This window comes from Neofelis nebulosa, chromosome 2 (assembly GCF_028018385.1).
Source record: "Neofelis nebulosa isolate mNeoNeb1 chromosome 2, mNeoNeb1.pri, whole genome shotgun sequence".
Classification (NCBI taxonomy): domain Eukaryota; kingdom Metazoa; phylum Chordata; class Mammalia; order Carnivora; family Felidae; genus Neofelis; species Neofelis nebulosa.
In genome coordinates this window covers 190,465,597-190,482,971 of record NC_080783.1, presented here as the reverse complement: position 1 = coordinate 190,482,971, position 17,375 = coordinate 190,465,597, and the positions used below count along the sequence as shown (strand labels likewise).

The window sequence follows — 17,375 nt, the reverse complement described above, 5'->3', positions numbered from 1 at the left end:
AATAATCAGGTTTGTTTGTAACTCTTTTCGTAACATAAGTGTTTTGATTTTTCAGATGCCAATTCTACAGAGTTTGACCCTAAGACCAATCATCCTGTGGTGAGTCCAGGGTTTGAACGTTACCAGGGCTTAGAAGGGTGTGGAGGGGGCGGACACCGGAAAGAGACCCGTGGATCCACCCAGAGAACCTTCAGACCGGATAGAAAGAACTTTTTTATTTTTCATTGTGCAGTTTCTCACTTCTCTTCCCAGTTCGCAACAGAAAGTTTTTAAGATGGGTATCACCCCAGCCAACCAGGGTGGTTCCTGATTAAAATCACTCTTCATCCCCACTCCCCTTAGCCCCTAACTCCCCTTAGCACCCTAACGATCGTTTTGTACTGACATGAAACACCCACATGGGCACTTACTATGCGCCAGGCACTGTTCTCACCACTTAACGTGTATTCATTCATTCCATTCCCGACAACCCTGGGAGACGGGCACGTTATTCAGGAACCATGGAATATGGTTCTGATGTGTTTAACGGTAACCAAAGCTTTTGGAGGCCCCCGTACCTTGTGTGATGTCTCCTGTCAGAGGCATATGGCTCCTGGGGAGGAATAGCGCCTTTACCCATCTTTGAATCTCCTATCCCGGGGGTGACAGGCGGGCTCTTGGTACCAGAGACACTGTGATAAAGTGGACCAAGCTCTTGATCTCAGGGCATTTAAACAGCATCGGGATATGCTTGTTGACCTGCAGTTGAACTTTGCTAATACTAAGAGCTCAGGAGGAGAAGAATGAAGGGTTTGAAGTGTGCAGCCTCGGGGTGGTGGGAAAGCAGGGCCCAGATAGGGGCCTGGAGACCTTAGAAAGTGCTCAGAGGAGCCCGGGACCGAGCGGTGGGCTGGGCTCCCGTGGCAGGGGGGCCTCGGCCTCTCCGCCCCACGCACGTCCGCCAGGCTCCCGCCTAGACCTGGCAAACCCTGGAGAAGCATCCCTGTCCTCTGAGTGGCTCATGAGTCTGGTGGAGGGGACACGTGCTGTGACATCAACATATCCTGTCTTGCATCCGTGCCGCTACGTTAGTCTCCAGAGCGTGTTGTGGCCCAGCAGCCCTCATGGTCCGAAGTGCTGGGGGCAGGAAGGGCCACGGGCAGGAGCAGCTGTGTTCGGTCCTATAGCTCAGGAGGACAGGCTAAAGGATGAAGTCGCTACCCAACACAGGTTCACAGAACGATTATGGGGAGGCATTTCCCCAGTGACACACATCTCTTGTAAGGAAGGGCTGGGGAATCAGAGCCTCCTGCCAGGCTCTTGTCACTCAGTGTAGGCAGTCTGCTAACGGAGGCAGAGTTTGGTAGCGTGTGTTTGTTTTTTGAACACCTCCAGGTCATAGACATGCCAGAACACAATCCTGGGCAGATGGGCGGAACCATGAGGCTGGGCAAGAGGAGAACCCTGTTCCAGACCAAGAACTCGGTCATGAGTAAGAGCGGCCTCTCACCGGCCCCGCCTTCAGCTCTGCGTGCCCAGGACGCACGTCTTGGGCTGCTGCTGGGGCTCCGAAGAGCCAGGCTGACTTTTGGGTTTTGTTCTTGCTTTTGAGGTCTTTTTTCCCCCCTTCCTAGTCACATTCTTCTAGGATGTGCTGTAATAACCAGAGAAGCAGTGTGGCTCTTAGAAAGCTTGCAGGCAGTGCGGTCAGGGCCCTGGGGGCCTTGGGTGTGGGCGGCTGACCAGAAGGAGGCAGGTGAAATCTCCCCACACAGTCTGTCCTGTACCTCGTCTGTTCGGTTGAACCGAATTAAACTGCCAATGTTGGCGATTTCTGTCCCCCAGAAAGGCAGTTTCGTATGGTCCAACGTAACAAGGTTTTAGTCGAAAAGTACTAATACGCGCTAAAGATTTAGAGAAAATTGGGGCGGGGGGGGAACATGTAGGAGAATTACTCCATTCAATCTCGTTTTCTTGCCCACTGGGAAAATTCTGTCTTTACTAGCCGGGGCCCCATGTGTCTGTCAGTTTGAGTCACTTGAGTAGGTGGCCTTGGGGTCCTTCCAGCTCTGTGTTCTGTGGACTTGGGGGCCTCACCCCGCAGCCCTGGTGCCAAGGCTCTTTGCGCCTGTGACTTAACCGCATGGCGCTGCCCCGAGGACCATCCCTGTAGCTCTGGAAGTGTCTTTCTAGGCTTCCACTGTTTGATATGTCCTGGTGTGTTTTCCAAGGCAGTTTCCAGCAGGAAAGTGCTCTTGTGCCTCAGTAATCGAGGTTGGAGGGTGGTGATGGAAACCGCTGTTCTGGTTTTTCTTGGTGTGGTCAAAACAGTCCAAGCCCAAGAATTCATGCAAATGGTGCTGTTATAGGCAGGAGGCTGTGGTTGCCTGGAGAATCCTAGAAATGACCTTCAAAAGGCCTGGCTGTGTAGGCGATTCAAAAGTAAACTGGGAAGCAAGAGGCGGTAGTGAATAGATTGTTCTGGGAAATCAGGACTCTTTACGGGAGCATGCTTGCTTTTGCCAGGGAAACTCTACGGAGACCCGGATTACTTGGAAGAGAGGCACCGCCACAGATTTGAGGTAAGGGGTGGAGCTTCGTGGCTTTTAAAGAGGTAAGGGGTGGAGCTTTGTGGCCTTTAAACCTTCCTCCTTCCGGTTACTCTAGAGAAGTAGGTCAGTCAGCTTACTCTTCATGTTTCCATAGGTGAATCCAGTCCTGAAAAAGTGTTTGGAGGAGCAGGGCTTGAAGTTTGTTGGCCAGGATGTTGGGGGAGAGCGGATGGAGATCGTGGAGCTGGAGGGTGAGCGCGGGGTGGCTGTGCGCGGGCGGGGGGTGGGGTGGGGGGTGAGCACTGGCCTGACGGTGGTAGGGAGGGCCCCGGCCCTGGTGGGGTGCTCTTGGAGAACGAGGCACCCGGAGCCCTGGGGAGCCTGTCCTTCCTCAGCCAGCACTGCGCTCCTGGCCTCGGTCCTCATTCTCCAGAATGAGAGCTTGGACTTGGCCCTTGAGCCCCACTTCCGATCTTGACGACTTGCGGACTCGGTCCCACGGAAGCCAGGGAGCAGGGGGAGCTGGGGCGGGAACCCCCGAGGGGAGGCAGCGAGCAGGGCGACAGCATCCGTTCTCCCCGTTCTCTGGCTGCCTTTCTCTAGGTTCTGATTCAGATGCTGGTTTTCGATCATTTTAAGGGTCCGTGGAAAGGTGAAACATTTGACAAGGTTTGCTCATCCGTTGTGTTCTATGTACATGACGAAAGCGCTGCTTCTGCGTGTCTGTTTCAGAGCATCCCTTTTTCGTTGGAGTCCAGTACCACCCTGAGTTCCTGTCCAGGCCCATCAAGCCTTCGCCTCCGTACTTTGGCCTTCTGCTGGCCTCCGTGGGGAGGCTCCCGCATTACCTCCAGAAAGGCTGCAGGCTCTCGCCCAGGTGCGGTCACTCCTCTGTAGTCCCATCAGGGTGTCCCCTGCCCGTTACTGTGGTCTCCCTGGTGTTCCCGGCTGCTTCTGTGCTGCCTGGACCCCCCCCCCCCCCCCCTGTGGTGGCCGGGGCCCCTCACCGTAGCACCTGGCCTCCGGGATCCCATGTAGCAGTAGGACCCTGGGTCCGTGGGGAACTGGCTTTCACGGGCTGGCGGCCACAGCCCTGGTGGATTTCCTGCCCCGCTGCGACTCTATCCTCACCCCGAGCTGGTGGGTAGAGTATCAGGACCACAGTGTAAATTGAACGTATATCTTTTGTAACTAGAAGAAGAAAATCCCTCTACAGCTCCATGCGAAATACTTAAGGCAGGAAAGCGTCTGATTCCTGCTGTGTGTAGGCAGGTGTCCCTGTGGTGATGGTGGCTAGAAAAACAGAGAAGGAAAGCGTGTGTTTGGTGGGAGACGATGAATAAAACCATCTGAATTCCACAGGGACACCTACAGCGACAGGAGTGGAAGCAGCTCCCCGGACTCTGAAATCACCGAGTTGAAGTTTCCGTCGATAAATCATGACTGATGATGACGTAAGTGGTGTTTTTAAGCTGTAGTATTTTTGTTTGTTTTAATGGCAATAATACTAGAATTGCAAGGATATCGCGAAGGTTCAGTGTGGAGAACTTTATCTGCCCAGAATGCGGGTGGTAGGGTGTGGGCATCAGCCAGGTGAGAGGCCCGTCTGAGTTACAGCGCCCCCGTCCCCCTGCCTCGGGGACCCCAGTGCAGGGTGGAGGGGACACGAGTCATTGGGCAGCCGTCTTGTTACCGACTGCTTCATTCAGGTGCCAGTCTGACCAAATCTGGGGGAACTGGGTTCTCAGACCCTGTTATTTCATGTAGCTGTAAACTTAGAGATCGTGAAGGAGGTGACGGGTATGACAAAGCGGTGTTGGTCACTTTTGCAGAAACTCAGGCTTTCGTCAGGAAGTGCTTTTTTTTTTTTTTTTTTTTTTTTTTTTTAAATTTTTTTTTCAACGCTTTTTATTTATTTTTGGGACAGAGAGAGACAGAGCATGAATGGGGGAGGGGCAGAGAGAGAGGGAGACACAGAATCGGAAACAGGCTCCAGGCTCCGAGCCATCAGCCCAGGGCCTGACGCGGGGCTCGAACTCACGGGCTGTGAGATCGTGACCTGGCTGAAGTCGGACGCCCAACCGACTGCGCCACCCAGGCGCCCCAGGAAGTGCTTTAAGATTGATACCTACAACGCTTTTATGTTGACTGCTGCTTATTCTCGAACTCCCTCAGAATCTGAACAGTTACCGGGCCAGCTTTGAACGTTAGTCTTTATGGTGACAGGGTTTGTACGTCTATAAAGTCCGGTAGCCTTGGGCACTGCCGTGAATTATATAAAATATCGTGATAACTGAGTGAACCGTGTCGGCAAAAATCCACATTTTGGTGGTGGGGGTGTCGGAAGGGGGTTGGGGTGGCAGGAACCCGTGGGGTCTGAAGGAACCAGGGCTGTCTCGCGGTCCCATGTTTGGGGGCCCCACCGCAGGCGGGCGGCCTCCTGAAGCCTGCGCCCCTCACGTTCACACGCACGGCTGTGCCCCTCCCGCCCTGGACGCTGAGCCACTGGCCCGTGAGAGCGTGAGAGGGCGCTGGTTCCCATTAGCGCACATGCACGCGTGCATCGCTCTGCCGGGGGTGGGGCTGGGGGGGGGTGGTGTCTGCTGGTCTGAGAAACTGCGCTATAGACAGCAAGCATTCACGGTCAGGGGCTGGGTGGCGGGTCAAGTCTGTGGAGACGCTCCCTGCTGCGTCGAGTGGAGGCTCCCCCGCCAGCGGCCTGTGAGGACACCGGGCGCACCGACCGGAGCCCCGGTGTCGGGGTGGAGGAAGAGGCCCCTGAGGTCTGGAAAATGTGTGAGGGTGCGGGAATCACCGATGCAGCTTCCGACTCCTCGCGTTAGGTTCCTGCCGCTGGTCCTCACTGAGCCCCTGGCATAGTTTGCCACGGCAGCCGACGAAATCCTCACTTGTCTACTGGAACATACATCGTGTAACTGCTCTCTCTCTCTCTCTCTCTCTTTCTTTTGTTTAACAGGGATGATTCTTCCAGACAGCCTTCGGACTTGAGAGTTTACAGCTTTGATTTTACACTCAGCTTTTGACACTTCCTTTAAATTATGTTTTTATTAAGATTATTTTATTATGGGGGAAAGGTATTTGGAAGACTCTGTGACTCGCATGTCCCATCCTGTGTATCGGCTCCTACACAGTGCCGCCCCGCGTGGACGCCTGGTGTGGAAACCCCGTGTGGAAGCCCGGTGTGGACGCCCCGTGTGGTCCCCAAAGCTCTTGGCCGAGGAGCGGGTCCTCTGGGCAGGAGCGGATGATGGGCGTGCCGGTGGAGCGCCCATTGGTCACCTCGTTTCTCCAAACTACCTCCAGTCGTGGTGGATCCAGGCGTGTAGCCCGTCGCCTCCCCTTGTATGCCTAGACCGTGGGAAGTGTGTGCCACGCGGACCTAGTGCGTGCGGAGGGACGATTCTGGCGAGTGCTCACGGTGGCCGGTGCTGGGAACCCCTGCTCTGCGGGGCCGCCTGCCGCCCGCTGTGACTGGTACTGTCGTCCAAAGGGAACGGTTAGTTTGGGGTCACGTGGAACAGCAGGTGGCCGGTCTCTCGGAAGCGTGGTTTCCACATCCCTGTGCTCCGGCCACACTTCTCTTCCTGGGGCTGGGAGATACTCCTTGCATCAAGGGGTTGCTTAAAAAAAAAAAAAAGAAAGAAAAAAGAACAAAGAATCTTTTGGGGAAACTGCCTCTAAAACCCTCTCATCTACAGACAGCTTTGCTTGAGGGGATTTCTTCCTTCCAGAACGGTGTTATTGCGGTTGAAATGCAATATGGAAAGCTATTTTCTTAACGTGACGTAACAGTAGGCACCGCCGTGTGCCTGTCCTATTCTGGCTAGCCCCCATGTATACTCTAACTTAAGAAATAAATAATGCAGAATGAGCCACGCTTTGTGATGTGCTTGACATCGCGGCCGGTGGGGAACGTCTGAGTGTGGCAGCCAGACATGTCTGTGTCACCTGAACTCTCAGTACCTGGCTCTCCTCCAGTGGGGCGTCCTTTGGTGGACGATCTGATGACACTTCGTTTATTTTATTTATTTATTTATTTTTTAACAGGTCATTTTATTTTCATTGCCACCAATTGTATGCCCCATTTGTGTGAAATTCGATGACTAAACAGCCACCCATTTCTCAGGGGCAAACCTCAAATCTCTGGCCTCACTCTAGAGTTAGCGGCCACCACGCACCTTTGAGGTGCTGGGTTGGTCCCACTGCGAATCATGGGGATTCTGCGCTTTATTCATCCTGCGGTAATGGCCGAACAGGGCAGTCCCTCTACCTTTCTTCACTTTCTTTGAAGAAATGGGAGTCTTCAGCAGGACTTTCTTGGTCACGGTCCCCCGGAGTTGTCTTTTAACCTTTATGGTTGGTTTGGTCACCTTGCCGCTGCCTCCGGACTTGGGTTGACGGGGGGTCTTCGCGGGTTTCCTCCTTCTGGGGCCTGATGTCGATTGCTGTGTAGCTGTGCTACAAGCTGGTGGGTTCTGGGTTTTCCTGGCTGCCTTAGCCATCTCGAAGACTCCCAGCGGTCTTGACACTTCGTTTAAAAACTGAGAGTAGCCATTTTTTTTTTTAATGTATGTTTATTTTTGAGAGAGAGAGAGAGAGAGAGCATGACAGAGAAGGGGCAGAGAGAGAGGAAGACACAGAATGTGAAGCAAGCTCCAGGCTCTGAGCTGTCAGCATGGAGCTCGATGCGGGGCTCGAATCCACAAACTGCAAGGTCATTCATGACCTGAGCCGAAGTCAGACATTTAACCGACTGAGCCACCCAGGCGCCTTGAGAAGCCTTTTTTTTTTTTAACATTCATTTTTGATAGAAACAGCGTGAGTGGGGGAGGGGCAGAGAGAAAGGGAGACACAAAATCCGAAGTAGGCTCCACGCTGTCAGCACAGAGCCCAACGCGGGACTTGAACCCATGAACTGAGAGATCATGACCTGAGCCGAGGTCAGATGCTTAACTGACTGAGCCATCCAGGTGCCCAGAGGAGCCTTTCTTTTTTAAAAAACATTTTTTAAAACATTTCTATGTTGTTTATGGCGGTCCCTCCCTCACGTGTGTGGCCAGGGAGCAGCGGCCCCACGACTGTTAGCCAGCAGGACTGCTTTATCCGCAGGGTGGTCTTCCTGCTACCCTGGCCGCTACCACGGCAGCGTCCTGCGGGCTGTGTCCTCCAGAGTGCAATGAGCAATACTGCATCCGTCCTTGTTGGGGACACTGGTGCCCGCCCGCCCCCTCTCTGGCTGCTGAGCTCACCCACTCAGGAGCTGGCTCCTCTCTACAGTCTGAGGCAGAGGCTCAGCCTGGATTGCCCATCAGTGGTCCACAGCCTTTCCTCCCCGACCCTCGAGAAACTGGGTTGGGGAGGCAAATGTCACCATTTAGCCCAGCCCCTCCATCGGGGAGATCCGGAGAAGTGGGCCTCCTTTTCCTTGCGCGCTTCCACTCACCCATCACGGCCAAAGCCCAGAAGCTGGTGTTCCTGCCCCCGACCAGGCACGAGCAACCTTGCTGCCTTTGTCTGTCTCCGGTTCTCATGGACCAAAGTAAAATGTGTTCACTCGCAGAGGCCTTCATCCCAGTCTTGGGACTTTGGATGCGGCCGATGGGGTGAATCCTAACCGCGGTCTCCTGGTGGTCTCAGCAGACCGTCTAAATCATTTTCGCAATAGCCTTCCCCCAACGGAGGACTCCGACGTGCCCGCTGGTGACAGCAGCGCTCCCCACAACCGCGAGGACTCGGCCGGGTGTGGGGCGGTTTGCAAAGGCCTCACGGCGGGGCGATCTCCCGCCCCTGCATCGGAGAGCGCCTCGGCGGACGAGTCGTTGAGTGCTGCCCGCTCGGGTGACCTTCCTAGAGAAGGGACCAGGACTGGCCTTCCGGGGCTTACAAAGCCTGACCCGCACTGCCACCCTGGCTGTGGCAGTGGGGACCATGCCGGGCTGACGCCGGGACCGGAGGATGGCTTTCCGCACCCAGTGGTGACTGACCGGTGTCCAGAGCTTCTGGGGGAGAAGTTCCTCGGGCGTCCTTCGCTTCAACCCAGGTGGTCCACGCCAGTTCTTAGTCTGCAGCAGCTCAGCGACATGACTGCGCTTGCCTTGGCAGAAACCGGCTCGTTCCCAGGGAGAGCACGTCTGAGGGTCGTGCTGCCTGGACCAGCATCCAGCACGCGCCCGGCACGTGGAAGGTGCTCAGAAATGGCTCCTCTCCTGACTTCTTGATCAGCACAACCTCTGTGCTGGTTCCCAGTGGCCTCTGGAAACGTGATTCGGGCCCTGGGTTTGGGTGACTGATGAGTGAGAGCGGTTGGGGAGTCATCAGCGCAGAGCCTGACGCGGGGCTCGAACCCACGAACCGGGAGGTCATGACCTGAGCCGAAGTCAGATGCTTAACCGACTGAGCCACCCAGGCGCCCCAAGGGAAGCGTGTTTTGCAGGCCCGCCTGTGAAATGCCGTCTGACAAGATTCCATGGTTTTCTAGTGGCTCAGACCTAAGTCTAGGCGGCTCCTTGTTTCACCAGCAGATATTTATTTGGCAGCCACTACATGCTCACCATGTCTGAGATTCTGAACTTAACAGCCATGAACAAAACAGATCCAGACCGCTGTCCCCGGAGCATGGATTCTACTGCAGGGGAGGGGACAGCTATAAATAAAAGCTACGGAAAGTGACAAGTGCTCTGGGGAAACAGGTTGGAAGCAGGAAAGGGGGAAGGGGGGTGCTGGGGAAGGAGGTATAATTTGAAGTGGGCTGGGTAGCGAATATCCTTCCCTGTCACTTGAAAGTGGAGCAGAGAGGAAATAGTCCTGCAGCTCTCCGGGGGAGGAGCATTCCGGGGCGGGGGTGGGGGGGGTGGGGGGGAAGCAGCTAGTGCAAAGGCCCTGAAGCAAGTGTGTTCATGAAACAAGCTGGTGGGTGTAGCTGGAACACAGGAGCAAGGGGCAGGAGGGGTTGAGGTCAGATGGGCCAACTTGTGAATTGTATAGACCACTGTTTGGACTTGGCTTCTGATGAAATGGGGAGTTCTTTTGAGTTCTTTGAGCCCGAGCAGGGCATGATCAGACATTGGCTTTCTAGTCTCTGGCTCGGCTGGTGGAGACGACAGGGGAAATGGCCAGAGCAGGAATCCTCGCCAGTGGCTGGAGGGTGCTTGGGATGGAAGTCAGACTCTTCCTGTACAGGTGCTGGGGAGACAGGGCGTGGCTCTGATGATGACAAATGCTCCTGCCCCCAGTCCATTTCACTGTCTTATAGATGAAGAAACTGAACAGAGGTAGCAATTTGCCCCAGGGGACCCGGTCTTTAAGGCAAAGCTGGAATGGATTGCAACCATCCAGGCCCCATAGCTCCGTGTGGGAGGAGCCCGGGGCTGGCTCAGCCTCCCGGACAGAGGTGGGCTGGGCGCGGGGCCGGCCGGATGTCCTCGAAAGAACCATTCTTGCCCCAGGGTGCATGTAATTTATTAAAGAGCTTTGACAGTCCCAAGTTCCAGCAAGCCCGGGGTGGTGGCTGCAGGGTGGCCTGTTTGCCCTACAGGCACGGTTACCGAGCGTGCCTGGCCATCTGCAGAAGGGCTTTCCGCGTATGACGCATTCCTTTCTGGCCCCGTCTCGCCCCTGGAGTCGCAGACCCCGGGCTGGGCAAAGGGAGCTTCTGAGGAAGTAGGACCGTCCCTCACAGCTCAGCCCTCCGATCGCCCGGCCAAGTTTTTACAGTTCCTTGGGGATCGTGCTAAGAGCAGTTTCTCAGCTACACAGACGGGGGTCTGCTCGGGATTGAAGTGTGTGTGCGGTTGTCGAAGGAGCGAGGATGGTCGCCCTCCCGTCCACCTCTGAACAGCCCAGATGGGTTTTAAAGGGAGGACTTCGGCTCAGACAGGAAATCCTACATCTGCCAGCGAGAGCTGGCCTGCCGGTGCCCGGACCTGCTCGCCGACCGGGGCCCTCACAGGATGCAGCAGGTGCGGGAGCCAGGTCCTTGCTGCTTCAGCTGCTGCCGGAGCTGCTCCTTCTCCGCCGTCAGCACCTTCACCCTCTCCTGCAGCGTGCGCAACTCCGCCACCCACTTCTGCGGTGTGTGTGGGGGGGAGGGGGTCACCCCACAAGCAGAGGCCTGAGGTGGTGCCGCCTCGGGTTTGCCCCGTCCACCCAGGGTTGAACTGACGGAGGAAGGCAAGCCCCGGAGGGCCCGGGGGGGGGGGGGGGGGTGGCCTACTCAAGACCACTGGGGACCACGTGGCCCTCCCTGCTTGGTGGGAGCCGGGTTCCTGGCCATGCCACCACCCCTGACAAATCAACCCTGGGGGCTGAGGGAAGCCGCTTGACCTGAGGGGCCTGCCAGCATCCCAGCCCCCGGGGCCGGCCTCCTCAAGGGTTGGGGGAGCCATCCGGGCGTGTCCCTCCGTCTCTCCGCCAGCCCCTTGCTCTCCTCTGCTTTTCTGCCATCTGATGTTTCCCTCTTGAAAAGGCTTTTTCTTAGGACTCTGTCCAGCACTAACTGCCCCCCACTGTAAGGGCCTTCCCCTAAATACAGTGTAGTACGGCCCCGTCTTCAGGGTGGTCTTAAAGCTTCTCAATATTCCATCCCCCCACCCGACCCCGGCTCCCCCAGCCCACGCGGTGGAACATGGGGTGTAGCAGGGTTATTTCAGTGCTCCTCCCACCCCCCGTGTACTTGCGGGTGATGGAGCACTGAGGGAAACCCGGTGGCATGGCCAGGACTGCTGGCCTGTCCCCGCCCCAGCCGCTTACCTGCTTGCACCACTCCTGGATGGCGTGGACAGACAGCGGGCCCTGGATGCTCCCGTCCCGCCGCAAGAACACCTCCCCCTGGTCAGTCTCATAGAGCTGCGGCTCGGCCTGGGCCCTGGGGGCGTGCACGCTCAGGCGGATCACCTTGGTAAGGGCGACAGCGACTCTGGTCGCTAATCCCACCTGGCTGGCTCTTCCGGGCTCCTGGGGCAGCCTGGTGGGCGTGGGGGCAAGGGGCACTTCTGGCCTCTCCTTCGGTCACTCTGCCCGGCCCCCCTCCGCCCCCACCCTCTCCCCTCGCCAGCCCTGCTCAGCAGAGCCGAATGGGGCCATCACGCGGGGGCCAGACAGACCCAGGGCTCACCTTGAGGGGGGTGGTGGAGGCGATGGTGCTGACCACGGGGATGAAGGAGAGTGTGTAGGCGTCGGGGAAGACCTGGGGCTGGAAACCCTGCAGGATGGAGTCCACCAGCAGGCGCACGCGGTCCTCGTCGCGGTGGCTGCAGGGGACGCCCCGCACCAGGCCGCTGTCCTCGACGCCCACGAACAGGCTGCCGCCCTCGCCGTTGAGGAAGGCGCACGCGTAGCGCCTCAGGTGGTGCTTGAAGGCCAGGCTCAGGTACTCGCCGCCGCCGCGCTTGAACTCCACGCTGCGCGTCTCGCTGCCTAGGAAGGCGCCCTGGAAGAGGCGCTCCTGGCCCGGGACCTCCTGGTGCACGATGGCGCTGTCGGAGCGTGCGCTGCTGGGCCGGTCCTGGGACCTCTGCGGGGCCCGTGCCGGGGGGCTGTTGGCAGGGCTGGGGCTCGGGCTCCGGCTGCTGTCGTCCTCCCGCTGGGGTGAGGGGTGAGAGTAAGGAGCCTCGGGTGACAGGACAAGAGGGACGGGACACACCTCCTTCCGCCTGGGGCCCAGCCCGCTGGGGCATCCTAATGCCCCATCCCAGGCGGAAGGGCCTAACTGCCCACCGTCCTGCAGCCAGTGCTGGAAACCTGCTAAGTCAAGGGTTTGAGCCGCCACTGCTCCTTCCTGCTGGGCTGTGGTATGCATGGTGAGGACAAGGAGTTCTCCTTCTCAGGTCGGGAGCCAGAACCCCGGAGGCCAATCTCTTCCCACTTAGGTTGTAGACTGGCCTCTGAGGCTCGGGGCCAAGATCATTCCAACAGATAACCCCCTTCTTGTCTCCCTGAAATGCCTGTCTATCGCTTTCTGGACCACCGATCAGTCCTGAATCTCAACCCTCCTCTGGCCCTCCTGAGACCCCTTCCGTGGTTTCTGTTTTGTTCTCGGGCTCTGTGCATGAGCAGACTCATGGCCACCGGCCTCTTCTGGGCCTCATCACGGCCTCCGTACCTCCCATCCACCCTCCTTGCTGACCCTGGACGCAAGAAGATTCTCACTCCTCCCTTACTGGGTTCTCTGCTGCTGTCCCTGGTTCCTTGCTGCCTCCCAGTCTCCAGCAGGGGCTTCCGGGGCTGGGAGTGCCGTGCGGGCTGGGGCATGGTGGTGAGGGGCGCATCCCTACCAGCCCTGCAGTTCCCAAAGGAAACAGTTTCTCAGAAACACGAGAAACTGCCACACAAACATGAAGTCAGGCTCACAGGTCTTGAAATGTCAGTCTCAGAGCTGTTCAGTTCTGCAACCATTTGAACACCACGGAGTTTTCATCCCGAAAGGAAAACCAAGATCACCTGTCTCACAGAGTGTCCTGCCACAGCTGCAGTGAGTTGACTGCGCCCTCCCATCCCCCATAAAGGCCCACCTTCCCTCCCTCCCTCCCCCTGCTTCGGTCTCGAAGCCCTTCCTGGCCCCCGCCCTCTGGCCCAGCTTTCTTCCTTAGCTCCCCAGCAGCCTTCAACCTGAGCTCCAGCGGCACCAAAAGGCTTGCCCTTCTGCAAATGCAACATCCCCCGTCACCGTGTCCCCCTGCCTAGAACGACCTTGCGCTCCCCGAGTCCCAGCTTAGACTTCAGCCCTTCTGTGAACCTGTCCCCACAGCTCTGTGTCCTCCCACGGCTCCAGGCTGCCGAAGCGCTGTAACTGGCTCTGTCTGGCTCTGCTCAAAGATGAGGGCTCGTTAAGGCAGGGCCGAGCCTTTGCTTTCTGCTGTGCTGCCTGGCCTGGAGCGGGCACTGATGTTGGCCAGCCGAGTGGATGAGGTGGGCCAAGGAGAAAACCCTGAAGGCCCGGGCTGGCCCAGACCCAGAGGATGGAATACAGAAGGGCCCAGGGAGCAGTCCCCACACTTTGGCCCCTCTCCAAACGCTTCCAGGCTGGAGGCAAACTGTGAAGGTCAGGGAGCCTCCCGGGAGTCAGCAGGCAGTGCCAGCCTCAGGCTATGCTCATTTGAGTAGCAGCAGGTTTGCAGATCTGCCCCTGGCTCCTCAAAGACGCACCTCCACCCCTGCCCAGGCTTCTCCCCGCCCCCGGGTGAGGCTCTGGGGCTTGCAGGCTTGGTGGCGCCAGAAGCGCCCCCTTTACCTCTCTGCCGCGCGGGGGCCCTCGGCCGTCACCCAACACCAGCTCCTTCCCGCGGGCCACCAGCTCCTTGAGGATCTGGTGCTCCTCCACGGCCGTCTGCAGGCGCCAGGGGAGGGAGGCCAGGCTGTCCCTGTGGGTGGTCACCTGCACCAGTGCGTAGGCCTTCCGTGGTCGCCTCACCACCTCGATGTGCTCCCGTGCCACCGGCAGCCCCAGCCGTTCCAGGGCGTCTCGCAGCAGGCAGGTGAGCACAGGCACTGAGAACTGGGGGTTCAGGTGGCCCACGTAGAGAATGTGCGTGCTGGGCGTCACCTGCAGGCCTGAGTCCTCAGGCAGGGACTCTTCCCCGGGGACCTCTTGCAGGGGTGGCGTGCCCGGGAGCTCCATGAGGGGCTCCTGCACCTGCGTTTGCGGTGATCTCTTCCTGGGGGGGGCGGTCCCTGGAGAGGTCTCCCTCAGAAGGGCTTCCGGGATTCCTTACTGCTGGCTGTTCTTCCCAGGGCCTCCCAGGGGACTCAGGGGGTGCAGAGGCTCCTGGGAGGTTCACAGATTGGCAGGGGCTGGGCAGAGCCAGAGGGAGGGAGGGAGGGCAGAGGGCCAGCCGGAAGGGGCCTGCCACCCACCCAAGCCCAAGGCCTAGGACAGGAAAGAAGGGAGTCAGCCAGGGCTGAGGCAGACAGCAGAGCATGGGGGCCTGCCCCTCCATTCTACAGGAGGGAAGACCGAGGGGAATATGCCCAACGAGGGGCCGAGGGGACCAGAACTCAGGTCTTTGAGGGCCCCACCACAACCCTTCGTGGGCCCCAGACGTCCTGTCTTTCCTCTCCAGTCCACAGGCTGGAGGGCCTCCCAGGGTTTCCTGCCCCTCAGGGGTCCCTGCTGCCTCCAGGCCCCAGGGAAACCTTTTCAAGGGGCCTCTGGAGAGGAAGCTTTAACCCGGGGCTTGGAGGACCAGCAGCAGCCACACCGAAGCTTCTTGCCCCGTCTGAGCCTGGTGTGAGCCCAGCAGAGGCTCTGAAACAGGGCTGGGCCAGAGGGTTTTTAGAGCAGGGGACACTGATGAAAGCTTTGGCCCCTCCCCAGAAAAACGGCCTTCCAGTTTGAGGAGGCTCACGGCCCTTCTTGAGAACTCCCGGTCTAAGACCGAATCCTCTGATTTGGGTCCCGAGAGCAGAAGTGAGGAGGGGCAGAGCTGGCGCCCTTAAGGACGCCCGCTCCCGGAGAGGCCAGGGGCCTCATGCCCGAGCTGTGCACAGAAGGAACCCACAGGAGCCCTCCACTCACCCCCACACACCCGGCCTCCGTTCTGGGCGGCAGCTACCACCCGCCTGCATCTTTTCAGATTGGATTCTTGAGACAGTCAGGCCTGGCGACCAGCACGGCTGGGGTGGGGGCATTCAGGGCAAACAGGAACAGGAGGAAAAGGGAGGCCTATGACCCTCATGTCCTGAGGGTTCCTGGTGGAGCGTGGGGGGTGCCCGCCCTCAGCTCCCACAGACTCCTGACCCCTGGCCAGCAGCTCCCTGTTTTTGGGGGGGGGTCTTGGGGGCTCCGCGGCGGGCAGGGAGAACAGGGGCTGCAGGAAGTGGGCGGGGCCTGCACAGCCACCTCTGTGATCTCACAGGAGTCAACAATGACTTCCTGGCCGGCCTCAGGCCCCCGGGTTGGGAAGTCAATCAGGAAAACTCCTCCCCCGCGTTCCCGACCCCCAAGGTAGTGAACACACACTATGGCTGGGCTGTGTGGCTCCGTCTGGGCAGCTCCCAGAGTCCAGGGGCTGAGAACGTACTTCCTCCTTCTGTAATGTCTCTCCTGTCCCTGCCCCAAACCGTGACCGCGCAGGTCCTCCGGTGCCACGAGTCCCCATCTTCCCCTTCGTGACCAATCCCAGGCTCCGCTGAGCACTGATGACCCAGCTACTCCCAAGACGGATCTGAGCACACACCGCTGGGCCCAGGGCTGCCCCGGACCCCAGGCCCCCTGCTCCACGCCAGAGACGGAGGTTGCTGTCTGGCCGGAGCCCTGAAAAATAGGTCAAGATTTGCCACTTCTTTTCAAGGACAAGGTTGTCACCTGTTGTTTGACAGGGGCCAAGACGTGGGTGATACACAGCCTTTATTAAAAGCAGAAATCTGTTCTGGAGCGGGTGGGGTGTTCTGGTGCTTTCATTATGCAGATGTAGGTAGCTCATTCCCACGCGGCTTCTGGAAGTCCTGAGTTGGAGGGGTGGTGAGTGTGGAGGCAGATGCTCCAGACTGGGGAGGCTGGGGGCAGCGGGGTGCTTCCCTTCTCTGAGCAGCCGTTCTGGAGATGCTAATGGAGTTTTGTTTCCCTCGGGGACACTGAGGCAGAGGCTTGGCTGGGGAAGCCCAGAGAGGAGACCGAGGCCGTCAGGCGCAGCGTGAGGCTCTGGAAGAGCCTGGCAGGTGCCCTCCCCGTGCCCACCCCGGCATGACGGCTGGGAGCTCCCCATGCTCCCCCTCCTCTCTTTCAGGCCTGTCTAGACTCTGCCAACACGAGCTGCTCTCACGGCAACCACGCAGCAGGGGCTGTAGCTGCCGAAGAAGAAGGCTACGTGGGGTCGTGGCTGGCCAGGAGAGGCGCCCTGGCCTGGACGGAACATGTGAACATGTGAACCAGAGGATGTGACTCACTTCTCCAGGGGCCTTGCTATCAGGCAGCCTTTTGCGTGAGGTTTTCCACGCTGATCTGCGTGCCCAAGCTCTCCCCAATCTTACTGGGGGTCTCTTTAAACACCCGCATTACTGGGGCGCCTGGGTGGCTCAGTCGGTTGAGCGTCCGACTTCGGCTCAGGTCACGATCTCACTGTCCGTGAGTTCGAGCCCCGCGTTGGGCTCTGTGCTGACAGCTCGGAGCCTGGAGCCTGTTTCGGATTCTGTGTCTCCCTCTCTCTGACCCTCCCCCGTTCATGCTCTGTCTCTCTCTGTCTCAAAAATAAATAAAACGTTAAAAAAATAAATAAATAAACACCTGCATTACTAATTTCCCTGGGATCTTGAACCACCTTACGTGAAATGAACATCCGTTCCACTTCCTTTTGGGGGGGGGGGCGGTAAAAACTGTCATTGTAAGCACTGAATACATTTACAAAGTGATGTCTTAAATACTGAAATGTGCTGCAATATCACTGGGTTACTTACAGCATCAGGCTTTCTAACAGTACTGATGGCACTTTGCAGGTGGCCCGGCCGGTGGCAGACACAGGCCCGGTGTTAGGGATAAGCAGCCCCTTGTAGTCCCCTCACTGGATGTCTGTGGCCTTATTGACAAACCCTACTTTGCACTAGAGGGAAAAAACTCTTGAATCTAAGATTAAGAATGTGAGGTGGACCCAAAGATGAGGGGGAGAGGGAAGCTATGGATAAGGTTCTTCCCGTGTTATCTGGAGAGTGTCCACTTGGTGGCCCCACACGGCCACGATCCCCGAAACCACATCAACAACGGGTGTCTGCGCTGACTGCCCAGGGAGGCCAGCCAAGGAGCAGAGGGGCAGGGGCAGAGGCCAGAACTGAGCTCAGCCATCATGTGGGAGAGGACAGGATGTCCGGAGAGCAAACTCGGGAGCTCGGGGGAGA

The 17,375-nt window shown here is 58.2% G+C and overlaps 2 protein-coding genes across 7 annotated transcripts in view; one reads left to right on the top strand and one right to left on the bottom strand.

The window, feature by feature from the left end:
• Positions 1-6,423, top strand: part of CTPS1 (CTP synthase 1) — a 31,387-nt gene extending 24,964 nt beyond the window's left edge. For all 3 annotated transcript variants that reach the window (XM_058717853.1, XM_058717854.1, XM_058717855.1), the window contains 7 exons: positions 56-99; positions 1,375-1,471; positions 2,506-2,561; positions 2,686-2,782; positions 3,264-3,408; positions 3,894-3,985; positions 5,509-6,423. In XM_058717853.1, coding sequence (XP_058573836.1) covers positions 56-99; positions 1,375-1,471; positions 2,506-2,561; positions 2,686-2,782; positions 3,264-3,408; positions 3,894-3,978 — 524 coding nt within the window. In that variant the 3' untranslated portion in view covers positions 3,979-3,985; positions 5,509-6,423. The remainder of the gene's footprint in view (positions 1-55; positions 100-1,374; positions 1,472-2,505; positions 2,562-2,685; positions 2,783-3,263; positions 3,409-3,893; positions 3,986-5,508) is intronic.
• SLFNL1 (schlafen like 1) lies at positions 5,583-15,349 on the bottom strand. Of its 4 annotated transcripts, none has more exons than XM_058717858.1 (5): positions 15,064-15,349; positions 13,780-14,203; positions 11,665-12,132; positions 11,301-11,444; positions 5,583-6,172 (listed from the first exon to the last, which is right to left on the bottom strand). In XM_058717858.1, the coding sequence occupies exons 1-5, from the start codon at positions 15,174-15,176 to the stop codon at positions 6,050-6,052; spliced, it is 1,272 nt and encodes a 423-aa protein (XP_058573841.1). In that variant the 5' UTR covers positions 15,177-15,349; the 3' UTR covers positions 5,583-6,049. The 4 variants fall into 4 exon arrangements, 2 of the variants coding, with proteins under 2 accessions (XP_058573841.1, XP_058573840.1); XR_009258193.1 differs by having other exon boundaries at positions 6,083-6,172; positions 11,301-11,514; XM_058717857.1 differs by lacking the exon at positions 5,583-6,172 and adding an exon at positions 10,271-10,617.
• Positions 15,350-17,375: the final 2,026 nt, after the last annotated feature.

Excerpts from the sequence above, each read along its gene's own strand:
- SLFNL1 (XM_058717858.1), bottom strand. The coding sequence starts at position 15,176 with ATGCCCCCACCCCAGCCGTGCTGGTCGCCAGGCCTGACTGTCTCAAGA. Across the intron at positions 14,204-15,063 it reads CGGAGGCCGGGTGTGTGGGG|GAAGAGATCACCGCAAACGC; the intron begins GTGAGTGGAGGG and ends CGCCCCCCCCAG. Across the intron at positions 6,173-11,300 it reads TCCAGGAGTGGTGCAAGCAG|CAACCCCTTGATGCAAGGAG; the intron begins GTAAGCGGCTGG and ends TTTTTTTTTAAG.